We start from the raw sequence: 18277 nt of genomic DNA, 5'->3' as shown, positions 1-18277 counted from the left end.
CACAAGAAATAAACCTAGTTGTAAAACAGATAAGTCTGATTTGCTGAAAAATTGGCTCAGTTCCTGAGGTGATAAAAATCACTATGCAGAAAGCGGAGGCTTTGGAATATACCAACATGTATTGACGAAGCAAACGAGCGTTTAGGGTGCATTGCAGAGGATCCTAGAATGTGCAGGGCTCTGAAACAGTGCCTGCTTCATGTATCTGAGATATTTTTGGCAGTCTGTCTACCTTATCCTCTGAATACAGGAATTGCACAGTACAAGCTGAGTAGGAGAGATGATTATTTACCACTCCCTTTTTTCAGAGGTATTTTTATCATATCTTAGAAGAAGATATTTATACATCGAATCTCTTCTCCAAGATGTTAGATGGAGCTCTGCCAACAAGTGAGGGTTTTTTTTCCTTAACAACCACCTCTGTTTGAAATGAGGTGTGTTCACAGTGCCAAAATTAAACATTCAGTATCGTCAAGTACTATAATCTGTGGTACAGAATGGGTAGGTGGGAAGATGAAGAAATCTCAGTTTTTCCCTATTATCATGTTATGAAAAATGTTGACAAACATTTGAAAGAACTGAGACCTGGCAGGAGCAGGTTAGACCGTGGAAGCTGCAGAAAGACCAGGAATACTGTGAGATTCTTTCCTGATATTTGTGCTCATGTATAGAAGAGGGTTACACCCCTTCTCGTTTTAACATTTCCTGCATAATTTAAATGGAAATCCTGATTAGAACACCTGCTCTTTTAAAATTTATGGGAAAACCAGCATCTTTGCACTACTGCTGAATAAAATGACAGGATTGGCTCCAGGTTTCTGTTCCCAGTGAGAGCCTTCAGGTTCGTCTGTGACAGGACTCTCCATTGAGGTTATTTTTACCTGGCATGGCTGTGCTGTTACTGATGCTGCTGCTCTCAATGGCAGAAATAACTTCTCCTATGGGTATCTCGGGCAGAATGAAAGCTGGGTCAAGGTGGAGAGGTGAAAAAAATCGTGAGTAAGCAGGATTTTTTTTATTCTTGGAGCATTTTTTTCTGTGTTCTTTATATTTAGGAAGGAATTGGTTACACTTAGCTTTGCAGTTCCTAGCATTTTCAGGAGGGTGTTTTAGGATGTAAAAATAATTTTACACTTTAAATATGCATTCAGAATAAATGGGCTCCACCTTCTGTATGTCACACATCTGAAATATTGTTCTGGTTTTCATTGCAAGAGTTTCCTTTGGCTTTTCTAGTTAACTCTTATAGATCCTGGGACTTGGGAAGACTTTTGGCAAGAAGGTTCTAAAATTGTGTACACAATTTAGCATTACCTCTTCTACTTAAAGTTAAAATATGTTCCAGCTATTGTGGGTATTCAAATTCTAAGCATTTGATTTGAGGGCAACATGAAAGTAAAAAAATAGAATTATTATTTGTAGAAACATTTGAATAATTTGAGTTGATGCTTTATAATTAAGGAACGATAAATACCTTATACTTTTGAGTTACTAATTTTTTTCTCTCTATGGAAATACAAGACTTTCACTATTTGACCATGAAATGTGTTTGTGTACTAAAGAAATATAGTATTTAAACCACAATTTGAATCTTTAAGACTGAATCTGTTTCTCATATCACAGGAAAAAGAAATAGATTGCAGGGCCGGGGATTTAGCTCAGCAGTTCGGTGGCCAGCCTTGCAAGTGCAAGGACCCGAGTTCAATTCCTGGTACCAAAAAAAAAAAAAAAAAAAAAAAAAAAAAAAAAAAAAAAAAAAAAAAAAAAAAAAAAGAAAAAAGAAAAGGAAAGAAAGAAATAGATTGTACATTTGTCTTCCTCTGAGCCAATTGGTCCAAAGAGCCATTGTCTTTTCTCTGTTTTTTAACACCCAATGGGATACCATAAGTGAAAGTGTGTGTTTGTGTGTGTGTGTGTACGCGCACGCGCACGTGTGTGTGAAGCTTAGAGAAGATATATTTATCTTCTCCAAGTTTAGAAGTAAAACTTCAGAAGTTCCCTTCTATGTATCTATCTTAAAAAAAGAAGATGAAGAACAGGTATAAAAAGGGAACCTGAATTTGGTTTATAGGAAGGGAATGTTCCTGTGAAATGTTGCTGAGTATTCAGAAGTATGCTGATGAAATTATTTTATTGAAACTTCTTCCAGTAAACTTGAAGCTAATTACTAAGTGTATGCCTCATATTTTAATCATGCTTTGCTCATTTTGTGTTCTGTGTCACTGATGTGAAAAGTGGAAAGCTCAGATAGACAGATCAATGGGACTGCCAGCAATATAAGCTAGAACCTTGAAGACTTAACTGTTGCCTTTGCTGACTGGATTTCTCTGTACCAAATCATTATTAGCATTTTACCTCCCTTTATTATTTCTTTCTTTTTCCTTTAATCTCTCTTAGTTTTTTTCTACTCATCATTCAGAAAAGATATATGTTCTGATACTTAAAGATACCTAGTAATAATATATGATTTATCTTACTGATCATTTTTCTCTTGACATTCAGTTTATCTCAGTGTTCATTACCATGAAGTTCAATTCTCATATCCCTGCTAGAGAACACAAATTTATTTCTCTCCAAAATCTAAGATTCTTCAGAATAACTCCATAGCTTGCACTTAAATCTAATGACTATAAGCTTGAATAATTATAATTTTTATTTGTCTAGCCATAGCATTTATAAATTTCACATCAATTATATGAATAGTAATCAATCAGATGTTGTTTCATATCAGTTGTGTTAATAGTCAACAATCAAATTAATTAATCATCAATTACTATTAGTAACTATTTAATTTCGTATCAGTGATATGAATGATAATCAATTAGATATAATTGATATAATGGTATCAAGTGTTTCAATAGTAATCCCATGTTAGCAAGGTCCACTTCCACTTACAGAGGAGAAAACTGACTCACTGAAATCAGAAATGATTTACTCAGAAGCATTTACCAGTTAATTGTATGTAGACACAGCTTATAACAAAATAAAACTTCAATTCAGTGTTCTTTCCATTCACAAAGTTCCCTCGGAGAACTGTGGGAATCCTAGGCCTCTCAGTTCGTCACTCACCCCTTGGGGATAAGCTCAAACTAATCAGTTTCAGGACATTCAAGGTATGACTTTGAAGAAAGAGCTCCCAAAGTCTTCCTTCCATTTAAAGACAAATGAACATATCTAGGAAGTTATATGCAATATGTTTGCGAATTCTCAAATTTTTGACAAAAGAATGTTTTTAGGAAATAATACTTGGAAAAAATTAGGTTTGAGGTAGTACGGGAAAAATAAGGAGGGATGTGTGATTAACTAGCTGCTCTTAATGTAAAAATAAATTTATATTTTTAAATTGTACAAATCCCCAAGAAGTAACTAAAGTGTAAAATGTCCTAATTAGGGCAACTGTGGTGGTCTCCAATGTCCAGAAACAACATAGTAAGAAACAATATAGAAAGGTATACCACTTCAAATAAGACTCTCAGAAATAGCAATAAGTAATCAAAGACATCCTCGTGTGAAATTCTCATGGGTGGGAGGAGAGCTGTGTCAGTCCATTGAGAATTCCCCGACAAGCTCTCTGGACACAGCATAGCTTACTTAACAGTAAACAAGTTGTGATGAAAAACTGAGATTCAACATAACATATTTTAAGGAAGGATTTATAAAACATACTTATATGGCTATTCAATTTCCTAAAACTTGATCATTATATACTACATTTTAAATGGCTGTTACCAGTGCTAAGGTAAGAAATGTTAACAACAGTAGCTAATTTTCAAAAAACTGGAAGTCATAGCTATTTATGCAGATCTGAATGAGTAAGAAAATCTATATTCTGTGTTACACATATCAGAGACTTTCTACAGCTTTTTAAAATATTCTATTCATGGACTTATGAAATCCCAAAAGAGACCAGAGACTGTTAAAGGAATTGTTCCAATTCAATATAGATTGATTTTATGTATTTGAGAGACTGTAATACTCTAAAGATTTTTTTTGCTTCATATATAGTTTCAGTAGCTAGAACTTATAATTTATTGTCATATTTGTCTAGCTCATGCATCTATTGATGCTTTTGCTTGTTCCTGAAACTTGTGAACTCAAAAGGAAGACTGTTGCATTTGCACCATTAAGTATGCCTGTCATGTCATAGAAATACATAGAATATTTGCTTTGATCTTGTCCAAAGCACTAGCTATGTGTGAAAATATGAATCATTGTATAATTTAATTAAAATTTTAGAATTATGTTATTTTATAGAGAATTATCCTCTAATATTTCTGTAAATATAGCTATCAGTATTAGTCATATCATAAAAGAAAGTATAGAAATGTAAAGTAGAGAAAGAAACATGTAAATATGGTGCATCCTATAAAATTTAATCACCTTTAGCCCGGAGACTGGGAAGGGTAGGGGAAAGGAAAGAAGGGAAAAGAAAAAAATATGAGAAAATGAAATAATGGAAACGAAGTTTTTGTAAGTAGGGAAGGGTGGAAGGGGTGAAGGGAGTGCAGGGGGATGAGGAAAAAATGAGAACCAAGATCTGTCATGTAAAGGTACGAGATCCCAATGATGAATGTAACTGTACTGTATACCTAAAATGTACCAATAAACTCAATGGAAAAAGTACCATATATGAATTTTTAAAAATAAAGAAAATTTAATCACTTTTAAATATTAAAAGTGATTTTTAAAAGTAGTAGTTTGGGAAAATCATTAAAATGTTTTGGTTTAAAAATACAGGCTGAGGACTGGGGATTTAGCTCTGTGGTGCTGCCACCTGCCTGGCAAGTGCAAGGACCCAAGTTCTATCCCCAGTACCAAATAAAGAAAAAAATTTTAAAATTTTTAAAAAGGCTGTCCAGATTTATATGCATTGCAGTTTAAAATTCAAGACATCATAAAATCCTTCTCAAATTAAAAAGAACTACCTGAAATTATCTCTCCATCTAATTCTATTTTATAGCACTCATCAACACCTAACTTTATAGAATTTATTTATTTATATGTGTATTTCTCCACCAATGGAGTATAAACTCCATGAAACCATATTTCTCTCTCCTACAGTTTCTTTTTCTCATCACCAATAAGTTCTTAGAAAATATAATTATTCAGAGAATACTTATTGTTTTAATCATGTATAAAGTGAAATTCAGGGCCGGGATTTAGCTCAGCGATTCGGTGGCCTGCCTTGCAAGCACAAGGACCTGAGTTCAATCCCCGGTACCAAAAAAAAAAAAACCCAAAAAAACAAAAAGTGAAATTCAATCAAGAAAATATGTACCAAATTAAGATGGACTTTTATTTAGTATTGAGATTGTATATAATCTCTATTACATAGTGTTTAAATGCTTTGTGGGGTTTTTACAATTTTTTAAATTTGGAAAATGTGAAACTACATGCTAATTTTTCTTGAAAGTAACTGTATCATCTAGTTAATGACTGGAGCATAGAATAGCATATACATAAATTAGTGGCTTTAGGTAAAATTCCTAATTAATTTTGTAAAAAGAAAAGAGGAAAAATCTAGTTTTAAAACTCACCACAAAATGACAAGAAAAATAAAATATATTTAAAAGAGAAAAGTGAAATAAAGGTATATGTTCATTTAGGTGGGATATCTGTACCTTCGTGAAGTTTTTAATAATAAACAACAAAGCAAACATAATAAATATTTGCCTTATTACTTTGCAAAATATATATGAATGGGAAAATATTAACACTTTTAGTTTTTCTAAATAAAAAACAAACAAAATAAAATTTCAGTAGTAGAATCTACTGGGAAAAATGCTCATGCGTTCTAAATTATCATCAGTTAAATAATAGTCTAAGCAAGGAAAGATCAGAAAATTACCATCTGAATGAATTTAAGTATGCAATAATGACTTAAGAGGATTTTCCTAAGGGCACCGTATTTATTGAGGTTCATGTGGTCTGAATTCAACAGTGTCATAAGTTTGCACCCCTTTTTTATTCCCTAATTTTATATAGGCATAATATGATATTATTAGGAAATTAAGTTTTTGTAATATTTTCAGTTATATAAGGTCCTAGGCTTTATATCTACCATCCACGTGTTGCTGCTCAGATGATTTACATATACATAGTGTATCCATATGTTAATCTCTGTCCAGATTAGATGAAATGTGTTGACATGGCATGTTTGTAGTTTTTATCAAGTTTGCATATGAAATTGTGAAACTATACGCTAAAGAAAAACTATTATGTATGAAGAAATAAAACTGCTGAATAATCTCCTTATAAAACTAATTGACTCAGGAAATTCCCAGCTCCTTCATGTAAATATTCCTAATTTGAACTTTATTCTTACCCTTAAATTCGCTAACTTGGCCAGGGATTTAGCTCAGCGGTTCGGTGGCCTGCCTTGCAAGTGCAAGGACCCGAGTTCGATCCCTGGTAGCAAAAAACTAAATTCGCTAACTTACTGGCCCCTATTTTCTCAAGTATCTTTCCAAAAGCAACTGGTAGTGGCTGAAGCACCTTCTGTTTGAACTGTCCCATTCACATATGTAACCTACAACTAATGTGCCGATCACTCACACACTTCCTCTAATATTGCAGAAACATCTGTCCTAAGGGCAAAGTATTCCTCTGTAAATGTGTCCCTGTACATTCCTTGTTTGGTATTTTCAAAGTTTCAGCAAAATATGTGGAATGAACTCTGTGTGGTTTTCTTTAAACACCTGTTCCTGTTCTTCTGTCACTGGCTGCAGGTCAAATGTTATTTGTAGAAACTTTTGAAATATTAGAATTATTCCGGGAGAGTACTTCAGAGATGCCCTGAGGTCATTTAAGATAAATTCTCAAAGCTTTAGAAAACTTTGCTACCATTGTTTTTTTTTTAATTTCATGCTTCATCTTTTCTGTTTAAATAACAATATCCTAATCTACATAATTTCCCGAGTTTAATACTGCAAAATAGTTTATTCCTTTTCTTACAGAACACCCGTTTTGAAAAGCTACAAACCATTTAAATAGGCTTACAAATTGTTGAATGAAAAATAATCTGTCTCACTCTTCATGCTTTTTTTCTTTCCGTCTTTCCAATTAATCAAATTTCATGAATTTTTGAGAAACACTTCTTATGAAGACACAATGAATAATCCACAATAAAAATTACAAAAGAAATGGTTTTACTGTTGTTAGCTCATATTATTGTTGGCTCACTCAAGGAAGATTATAGTCTCGCAAATAAGATCACATACTGAGGCTGATACCAAGAATCAATAGATTTATCGTGAACTAAGATAAAAGTAATGAGTCACTTGCAGGCAAAAATCAGAACCCAACATGCATTGAACATATTCTGAAGCAGCAGAGACAACTGAGAAAGAGGAGAAGTTGGAAGGATTTGCCAGGGAGCAGCCATGGGTTGGCCAAGCTCAATCATAAAACATCTCATGTGCATCCTTAAAGATAAAAAAGCAGAAACTGATGTCGTAACGCACAGCTGTAACTGCCCTCCTTGCAGAGTGCATCTTCCTTTCTATAGTCAATTGAGCTACAAGTTGTGGCAAAAGAATAGAGCTTGTCTGCGTTACTCTAGTAAAAGTCATAGAGCCAAAAAAGATTAGATCATTTTACTTTTAAAATATGCACTGTTATCAACAGTAGAATTCAGGAAAGTACGGTGTTTTTATTTTTTCTTCTCTCTGTCTTTTTTTTTTTTTTTCAGTACAGGGAATTAAATCTAGGGCTTTCACATCAAGCTACATTGCAAATCGATCAGTCAGTAATTTGTCTGTTTGGTTGGTTGGTTAGTTGAGACAAGGTCTTGCTAAGTCATTGAATTGCCCTATCTGGGCATAAACTTGTTAGCCTCCTGCCTCAGGCTCTCGGAGTGTTAGGATTACAGGAGTGTGCCACCATGCCTCGATGCCATATTTCTTTTTGAAAAAAATGTATTGATTCATGCCAAAATTATTTGTGGTTTGGTATTTTTGAAAAAATGTTATTTATCACTAATTCCTTGGAAGTTGTAAACATGAAATAAACTACCTTCATTAGACAATGAATCCAAATCATGATGATGAATATTAGAATAAACCATTATTTCTTAATACAGAAAGGCTTTTTTAGTGGTTGTAGCAAGGAATAACTGAAATAAAATGAAATTTAATTATATTTATTCTATTTCAGTAAAATAAGGCACATTTAATTTGAAAGCCTTGAATACTTAAAGAGCAGTGTTTTAATTATACTTTAGTTTCATTAAAAGGTCAACATAAGCATAAGCTGCACAGAGGATGGAGTTATTTCAGAGACCTTGATCTTTCATAAAATGTTATCCTGTACTCTTGTCCTTTCTCATATGGTCAATATTAGATTCTTTAATAACAGCAATTTTAATGGAAGGCAGAAAACGGGCTGCCTTCAGTCACTGACACAAAATCATTTCACTGTTTACCTATGAATAAGAGCAACTTTGTTTTTCCATTTTTCCAGATTGCTTTACCTGTTGTCTGAGGATGAGTACCATTAATTGCACACAGGGCTTTTCAGTTAGTCAAGTTTCTAAGACTTAAACTTTAACTTGGAGCTTAGCTATTTTGTGCTCTCTTTTGTGTTGCGCCCTCATATTCCATTTGTGGTACATATAGTTGTGTCAGTATATACAAGCTGTGTAGAAAGGACACACCGTTATAGAAGATGACTTCACATGTAACTATTCCACAAAATCCTGTAACTTCAAGCTGTAGCAAAGGAGGTGAATTCCTTGATGATACTCATCTTAGTGTAACTTTGTGCCTCAAGTTCCCTTATATTCAAATCTGGGACCAGGAGAAAGTGCTCAGCTGTTCCAGAGATGCTTAAAAAAACAGCTGGACTCAGCTGTCATACATATGAATAGAAAAACAATTTTTCAGGTAATCCATTCTCAAATGTACCATGCTTAAAGATTAAAACTTTGAAGAAGCATATGTTCAAACAAAAATACAATACCAATGTTGATTACATTTCGAGAAAATGATAGAAATTATGTGTGTACAGGCATTATGAAAAACTGCATGATCTAACAGGATAAACAAAAATATCTATAGCCTTAACTTTAGCAAATCCAGCGTTTTTTCAGGTTTTGCTGCAGATAAATTAACTCATTCCATAATGGTGTTTTTAGCCATACATCTCATAATCCTTTCAAATCTGACTTTGAATTCAAGCAAATGTATTCATAAATATGAAGGAAATTGAAAAAAACAAATTTATTCGATTTTTCTTTTTTGTTTCCTTATGATGTAGATATGATACAGCAAAAATGACTTCATTATGTCGATTGAATACTCTGATCAAATTAATTTTAATTTTAAAATTAAAAACTTCAACTAAAACAGGGTAGGATAAAACTACATCTAAAAATATAAATTTTTTTTGAAGAACTTGTTATTTTGAAAAAGAGACAGATTCACATTTTATAGTTCTCTGATCCTACCAACTATGAATTGTCACTTAAAACTTGTTCCTAGGTTTAAAAAGTTTTAGAGGTTGTGATGAAGGAGAAGAGTGTGTTTTTGGAAATGTGGTGATGAAAGTATAACTGCTGTGATTTGGCCAAAATTCTTGCCAAATTCATGCCAAATTAGCCACATTTATTTCCTTTGAGTCTGTTTACCACTGTCACCATTAAGATTTTTACACAACACTACATGTCAGATTGGTGTTGTTTTATTAATGTAAAGCAATGCTAAGCAAGTGCAAATGTTGCATAGTTTTGATTCACCTCTAATTTTTTGTCATGAAGAGATTTCATGAAATGACTAGTATGATTTCTGGGCTTTTTAAATTTTCATCTTCTGACTGAAGTAGAGACAGAGGGAAGGGGTGGGAGTTATTTTATAATGTAAGATGGTAAAATTGAGAGGTGGAGTGAGGGAGGGTGAATAATAATCTGCAGACATTTCGGCAGCCTATTATCCCAAAGTACTGAGTGGCACAGGTCATCACAGAACAGGGTCTGTGGGTCAGAAGGCTAAGAGCTTCATTCACTGCCAGGGATATTTCTTCTATAAATGATGCACTTGTGAAAATGATCACTGAAATGATTATTCTGGAAAATAATACATCCTTCAGAGTAAAATGATGGTCAATAGAACCCCAAATTTAATTTTAGAGAAAACCATTAAGAAGTTTCTAATATTTTCCAAAATCTTTATATCTTATAATGACTCAAACGCATCTTGGAGACAGCCATTCTAAGGTCCAAAGGCGATCTTTTTATGTGTCTATTGTGAGATCTGGCATAATCTCTTCTGAGTCTGTTTTTATTCAACAAATGGAGGTAAATATATGTTCTTTTCTACAAATTTTGGTTATTTACTTCATGGTCCATAAACTTTGGGCACATAAATACACAAGCACTGGCAATGTTGCTTGTAATACTTACAGTTGCTATTATTGGTGCAGTGATCATTATCATTAAATATTTTCTCTTGAAGTGCCTTTTTTGTTGTTGTTTTGGTCTTTGAGTCAGGGTCTCTCTTTGTAGTTCAGGCTAGCTCAGAATTCATTATGTAGCCCTGGCCTCCAGCTCAAGGCGAACCTTCGGCCCCAGCCTTCCAAGTGCTGGAATTACAGTCATGTACCACCATGCCCAGAGTTCAAAATACCTTTTTAAATTTATTTATTGCACATACATACCTATATTATTTACCAAAGGTGGAATAGGATGTTCTGTGAAAGCATATAGCTTGTTTGTTGTATTAAATAGCCTATAGTGTACAATGGTAAAATGGAAAGTAAGATTGCACTGAATGGGAACAGGTATCTATTTTAGATGTACTAGCCAAAAGTGTGTTGATAGTTTTAAGGACAGAGATTTGAGAAGACTTTCTAAGTTGTAAAAATTCTAATAAAGGTAAATTTATTTATGTTTATTTTCTCTTATTTTCATATAAATTGCAAGGTATTCTGATAAGTATTGAGAAAAATTACTTATTTGGAGATTTGCACTATCAAAACATAAAACACATCGAATGTCACGTTATATAAAAAATTTAAAAGAATGAAAGTGGATTCAATAAGTATAAATTAGTACACCTATTAGCAAACAATGTTATATACACACACACTAACTACATAACACCATCAAGTATTGTCTTAAAAAGTAACTTAAATGACCACTCAAAAGTCTCATATAAACCAGGATTAAATGATGAAGAAAATTAGGGATATTTTAATGCTTTGTCTTCCCCAAGAATTCACTTTACTTTCATTTGTTTGGTGTATATTTTCATTGTCTGAGTTAGAAATCACTGAAGTTTCTTTGGTTTTACTTGCAGAACACCAATATTTATCACCCCTCTTTTTCTTGATATTCATGATTGTAATGCATGCTGAGTGTGCTGATTATAGACTTATGATGGTCTTGTATGTGGATTTATAAACAAACACTGGATTTGTGTTCATAATCAAAGTCACTTAAATTATTTCAGGCAATTAATTAAAATGCCTCCCATTTAAGGTAATATGTCTGTTTCCCCTCAATATATGAGATCATAATTGTGCCATTACCTTATCAAAAATAATTTAATTTTTCCTCCTCTTCTATTAAATATTATGAATAAGAAAGCAGATCCACTGCTTTAGAAGACTTTGTGATTCAGTCTGTGAAATATAGAAGCCTAAATATTAATCACTTCTCTATTACAGTTTAGCTAGCAGTAGCATCTTCATAATAAACGCAATATGACAACATTTTTAGAAGCTCATCTTTAATAAATAATGACTTAAATAGTGAATGGCCAAACTCTACAAAAAAGGAAGTTTGAGAAACTTAGAGCTAATTATTTTGAGTCAATGATTCTGAGGAATTATTTCCCTATTGCTTGCTTTACTAAATAAAAAGATCACAATAGTTTCCAAGTGATCAACTTTTGGCTTAAAATGCATTTTATATTTTTATCATTGCAGATAGTGCCCTGAATTTTTATATCCACTCTACAAAAGAATCAATTGCAATAATTATGCAATGATTACTAACTATTAATGCTGTTCTCTTTTTTTAAATGTAATTCCAGAATTAAAATTATTTATTGCAAGATGCATAAATCTAGAAAGTGATGGAAAATTAAGAATTATCATAGGATGCCCTTTGCCAAATCATTTAACAATTTCTTCTCACATACATAGACAACAATTAGCCAGTTAATTAAAATTTCACTATTAATTGTTAAGCACAAATTTTGCCTTTATATTCTCTTACAATATAATCCACTTCTTAGAAATTTGTCCCAGTAAGAAACCCATGCTATATAAAATGATAGAATTCCAATAGAAATACTTCAAAATCAAACTCTTATCTTTGACTGTTAACATTCTTCAATATTTACAGGGGCATGATTGAAATGTTTATTATAAATATTTGGATTAAGTTTTGCAAACAAAGCCTGTAAAGTTGAATTACAATTGTTTAGTATGATGTGCGGGGAAAAAAAAACTTTTTGTGTATAGAAGAACTTGAAATGTTAGGGTAATTTGTGATATTCATATTCAGTTTTCTACACCAATTAATGCAATTATAACATATATTTTGCTGATATGTTACTAGGACTTGTTAAATGTATGACCCAGTGTGTGTATTTGTGTGTGTGTGTGAATGTATTGTAAGGGTGTATAAGTATAATTTTTATACAGTAATTCAGGATATTGCAAATGTTGGAAAATGTTATAACACTCTACTTTTCATAGGTATAAAATAATGCAAATAGTTTTGAATATATTTTAGCTGGTTGCTATATTTCTGTAATTTAATAGTTTGGCTGAGAACTCACATTTACATAGTTTGAAGTAAATTTATATTCAGTGACATAATTTGATCAGCACACCATACATTTTTAGAATAAGTAATTAAATATGAAACCAGGGATAAATATGCAGCTAACAAAACTAAGCATTAGGAGTTCTGCTTTTCTACACAGGGTCTAGTGTAAGAGAATCAATAGTAGTAGTCTGTAATGTCATTTGGGATCTTACTTAGAAAACACCTGTAAAAATTAACCATGATTTTTAAGAATTAAGGACAATGTCAAAGCATTTCTTAGTCACATGTCTGTAATTCACATAGAGAGATATGAAAATGTCTAATGTGGAGAAATATGAAACACCTTTCATTTATACTAAATGCAGTGAACCCCTGGTCTTCTGTAAAGCTGAAAGCATCAGGTCTTTTTTCTCCTATTAAAAACAGTCTTGATGTTTTTAAGACAAATTTTATAGAGTGTTAGATATGTGGTCATGTTTTTAGTTTACAAGTAATTTGAAATTTTCTGGCAGTCTTTATAAGTAAATACATGCATGCCAGAATTTGTATGATCACTAGTGATTGACTAATATGTGTTAATTAGGATATAAGCATTCTCTAAACAAACTAAGAGATCTGAAAACAGTGAGGGAGGAAGGAAGATCCTTCTAAAATACTGGGCAGCACAAATGCAGAGGGGTGCATGTTCAGGGTGTGCTTGGCATGTTCCCGGGAGGGGCACAGTGTCACCACCCTAGAGATAGAGGGAAGTATTGGCTTTATAGGCCAATATTTAACATTTCACAAACATACAACTGTGCACCAATTTTTGAGACATAGGAATTTTTTATTGATCAAGAGACTCAGCCATGAAGGTTTGACCGAACTCTGTTGCCGTAACAGTCTCTTTCTCTACATGAACCTTGCTTTAAAATGAGGATGATCTAGTCCTCTGAAGACAGGTATTTTCTTTGGAGGAGACTTTCCTCCACAGAGAAGAAAATTTGATGTGGTGAGATGAAAAAAATCATACTTTTATAAGTATAAACTACAATATACCTATGCTACTAATAATTGGAAGAAAAAGTCCAAAAGGATTCTCAAGGGTGCAAATAATAATAATAATAACAATGTGAGAGTAAATTGAGAATCACTGCTCTCCTGCAGGGGCATAGATTTGTGGAACTTAGAAGCACTGGCACCATCTTTTAATGGGTTGAGGTCAGACCTGCTATCTGCACTACCATATTTAATAATGCTTCCCCTGAATACAATACTATGAAATATTCCCATTAAGAAAACAGGTAGGGGAATGTTTTGTCTTTCATTATCTGAGCCTAGAAGCTAGTTCTGCTCGTTTTTATTCTTTGTGTAAGTAAAAAAAAAGTTCTGTAAGCTCTGTCTAATCACTTACTAAAGTTGTTCTTCGAGATCTCCCATTCAGAGAGAAATATTGTTATTTTTTTAATTTCAGGTTACCGATACAATTACTTAATATTTTTATAAATATAAAAGCTTTTTGTAAAATAGTATGGCTTTTAAGATGATACTTATTTTTATACGAGTACTATCTTGAAGTAAAATTAGAACATTCTTATATTTCACTAGACAATACCTTCAATTATGTTTGTTCTTAGAAATCAATAATTTTACAATTGAAAGATATGTATAAATTTCAAATTTTATAAGCTAATTGCAGTGCCATCTATAATAATATAAAATAAAAAACATATTAGGGGCAGGGATTTAGTTCAGTGGTACCACCACCTGCCTCACAAGCACAAGGTCCTGAGTTTGATCCCCAGTACCTAGATAAATAAATACATACATACATACATACATAAAATATCCAATGACAGAGGGCTAGTTAAATAAATTAAATAACCCTAAGTTCTTATTCTACAGAAAATAAAGCAATATTAATGAAGTTTTTTTCACATAAGAGAATTTCAATGTTTCGATGCATATAAGAGCACGAGTTAAAAATGTATATTTGTGTAACCTCTATTATATTATAGAAGTACAAGCACATGTATTTAACTAATGAAGGGAAATATTTGTAAATGTTAACAGAGATTGGACTTATATTTCAGTATCTTTCAAATCTTTGAACTTTTCACATTAGCTCTAGTATTTTATTTTAGAAATTGCAGAATTGTTATGAAATTGAAACATAAATTATGGCAGTAAAAGATGAATTCCCATTGATCTTCACAGTGGTCCCTCTATCTTCAGAAACACATCTCCCATTTTCACCTCTTTCTGTTGCAGTTCCTGAAGTCCTCTTTAGTGAGTGTCTTTAGTTGTGCTATTGTGGCTGCCTACATACCCTGAACTGATTCAAAATACTTACCTTTCAGGTACATTTTGACTTTGAGGAACAGTGAGAAACTTTATAAGTTTCGTGAATAAGGTGAATGAGGACACACCATTACGTTCCTATGCCTGTCTTTCTGTTGGATGGCGATTGGCAGCAGCATTCGCTGTAATTTTTACTTAATCTTATCTCGTAAAGACACTCATGACAGAGAACTACTAAGACTGCTTCAGAACGTGGCAAAAACAATGCAATGAATTGGTTCAAAAAGAGAGTATTTAGCTTGGCGTGGTAGCGCACGCCTGTAATCCCAGCACTCAGGAGGCTGAGGCAGGAGGTTAGCTATGAGTTCGGAGACCAGCCTGGGCTACATAGTGAGTTCCAGGTCAGTCTTAATTACATAGTGAGACCCTGTCTCAAAAAGCAAAACAAAACAAAAAAACCCACAAAGAAAGTATTTTGAGGGATATTAATGGCCATGTATCTTTAACAGGAATAAATTTTGTCTAAATGTATACATATACTATATATTTAGATCATACCTCATATTTTTAAGTTCTTCCTATGTATGAATTTGTTTTTATTAGCTCTCTCATTTTATGGAAAAATTTTGCATCCCATTGGATTCCGAAAAAATAGAGATCCATAATTCCAGAGGTCCAGGTGATTCTGTTTCTACAATGCAATACATATATTACAATTTTGTGTCTTACAGTTTTAACTGTGAAAAATAGAACAGCATTCTAATCATCCGGACATTATTAAATTTTTATAGAAAAATTAATATAAATAAAATTTTATTTTTATCACCATAGAACTTTATTTTGCATATGTTGCATGCATTGTGCTAATAAAATAGATTTTAATAGAATTTATATATCTGAATATGCATATTTATATCTCGTTAAATTAACTTATAGGGATTGTGATTCCAATTTTTAAATATTTTAAATATTTTCAAATGCTAGTTTCTGCCTACAAGATTCTTAAAGGTGAAAATAATGTTTAATTGTCACAATGCTATTTTTATCAGAAATAGAAAATATGACAAGAGATTTATTCACTCTATTCCATTAAAAGAGTCACATTTACAACATGAACTTGTGTTGTCATCAACATATTAAAAATGAAATGTAATTCCTACTTGTCTTCTCAGTTACATCCTTATTTCTAAAAAATTGATTTATATCAAATAATATGTGTATACATACATATATTAATTAGTGTTGTCACTTTCCTATATAGTGATATATAGGGTATATAGTACTTTTTGGTAAGAATATGTAGTACTTTCCTGTATATTATTTCTAATCTGAATTCTTTAAAGAACCATATCTTAACAAGTACTATAGCTGTTTTGAATATATTTAAATGACTTGCTTAAGACCATTTGGGTTTTTGTTTGTGCTTTCTGTCAAATTACACTGCATTTTCAGTATGTGAAGTGAATATCAGATGGTGAAAGTACTTCAACTGAATGTATACACATCCTTAGCTTCTCCTTACAAAAGATTAAATTATTTTCTAAACTGAAAATGTCTCTTATGTACCAGATTTCAACAAGGCTGAGGCTTTTCTATCCTATGCACTACATCAAAACAGGAGTCTTATTGAATTCTAATTTTTCTTTGCTTTCTCAAATGTTCCTGATCCTCTAGTCCTTTCCTGTGGTACTAAGACAGATGTAAGTTTGTACTTTACAAATTTCATTATCATGTTATTGCTTTACCTTGTAAAATCCAGGCTCCTTCAATTTTGTACAAGCTGTGGAGCTTTTTCTTCCTAGTCACATAAATTTGTATCATAATCACATCAGTGTCTTCACAGAGTTCCTCCATGTTGCCCAGATATTCAGGTTCTGTTTGCCTTCCTACAAAATTGAAGTGCATGACTCATCCCTTCCAAGCTGATGCTGGTGCCCTCTTTTCTCTTTATTGAAAATACGTAGTATTTCATCAGGCACATCTATTAATTATTAAAGAGGTATTATCTTCACGGTAAGACTTGCACTTTAGTATAGCCCCATGTGTCAATGCGTTCCTTACTTACAGTTTTCTTCCTATTTCTGCCATGTTCAATGCACGTGTTAGCAGGTCCTTGTGATGTCACTTCCTTTAGTGTCCACCTATTACAGAGATTTTTCAGTCATTCAGTCATCATTGATTATGTTTGTTCTTCTGACTGTTCCTACATTTGTGTTTCTAATCTCCCTTGTTATTTCACATCAAGCTATATTTGAGATGATTATGTGCTTATTTTATATGTTTCTTCAATTATCCCCCAAAGTCTCTTCATACCAAGTGGATTTATGCTAAATGAATCATATTTTCATTATATCCTACTTATCCTGTTGTTCCTTTATTCTTTCTGCTAGGTTTGTGAATTTTAAATTTCTCTTCTTGCCCTGCTGAAAAAATATTTTCACCTCTGTTTCTGGCCTTTGTTCCCTTTTTCTTGAAATGTTGCCCTATCATCAATAATTTCTTTAGCTATAATATTGTAGTTTCTCTTAAATGTTTTCTAATCACATACAGACACAGATATCAATGAGTTTCCAAATTTGCCACAGTTCACTCCAACCTTTCTGTTTGCTCCCAGTTCTCACAACTGACATGTCCAAACCTCTGATACATGCACTGCAGTCAGATAAAATGATCCATTGTGATTCTGTGATGCTCTTCTTTGATCTTTTGACCACTATGTTCCCTGGAAAATCCCAAATGGCTTCAAATGATATTTCCAAAAATACTAAGATTTTTTTTTGCTTTTTATCTTTTGAGAGGAAAATATCAGTAATTTTACTGGATTTCTAATTGTAATTGCTGTTATGCACTGTTTCATGTACCATTACAGCATTGCTATAAATTCTCAAATGGACTTATATAATGAAAGCATTTGAGAAATTCTGAATAAGAAAATGTTCATACACTGAAATTTTGACATGTGCTATGAATTTATTGAATTGATTAAACAATGTGATTTTTAAAATTAGAATGATTCAGTTCTCTTATTTTTTGGTACGTGAGATCGGACTCGCATCAAAGTGCTTGGCTGTGGAACCACTAAGCTAAATCCCCAGCCTTTGAATGATTCAGTTCTTTTGAACATTTGATCTTATAATTTACTGAAATGGATTAAAATACAATTCTTTTCTCTGTGATTACCAAAACAATTGATTACATGACAAGACTCATAGTGAAATTTTCATT

General features: G+C 32.5%; 1 protein-coding gene across 5 annotated transcripts in view; it reads left to right on the top strand.

Annotated features, from left to right (window-relative positions):
• Positions 1 to 847: 847 nt before the first annotated feature.
• The window catches only part of Robo1 (roundabout guidance receptor 1), a 744872-nt gene continuing 727442 nt past the window's right edge, over positions 848 to 18277 (top strand). For 4 of the 5 annotated variants that reach the window (XM_033768167.1, XM_033768168.1, XM_033768171.1 and 1 more), the window contains exon 1: positions 848 to 995. In XM_033768167.1, the coding sequence (XP_033624058.1) occupies positions 887 to 995 (109 nt within the window). In that variant the 5' untranslated portion in view covers positions 848 to 886. The remainder of the gene's footprint in view (positions 996 to 18277) is intronic. The other variant, XM_033768169.1, reaches the window with a different exon arrangement.

The sequence above is a fragment of the Fukomys damarensis genome, unplaced genomic scaffold, assembly GCF_012274545.1.
Source record: "Fukomys damarensis isolate Sample0158 unplaced genomic scaffold, DMR_v1.0_HiC HiC_scaffold_24, whole genome shotgun sequence".
Taxonomy (NCBI): Eukaryota; Metazoa; Chordata; class Mammalia; order Rodentia; family Bathyergidae; genus Fukomys; species Fukomys damarensis.
Note: the sequence above shows the minus strand (reverse complement) of the source record. Positions and strands in the feature narration are given on the sequence as shown.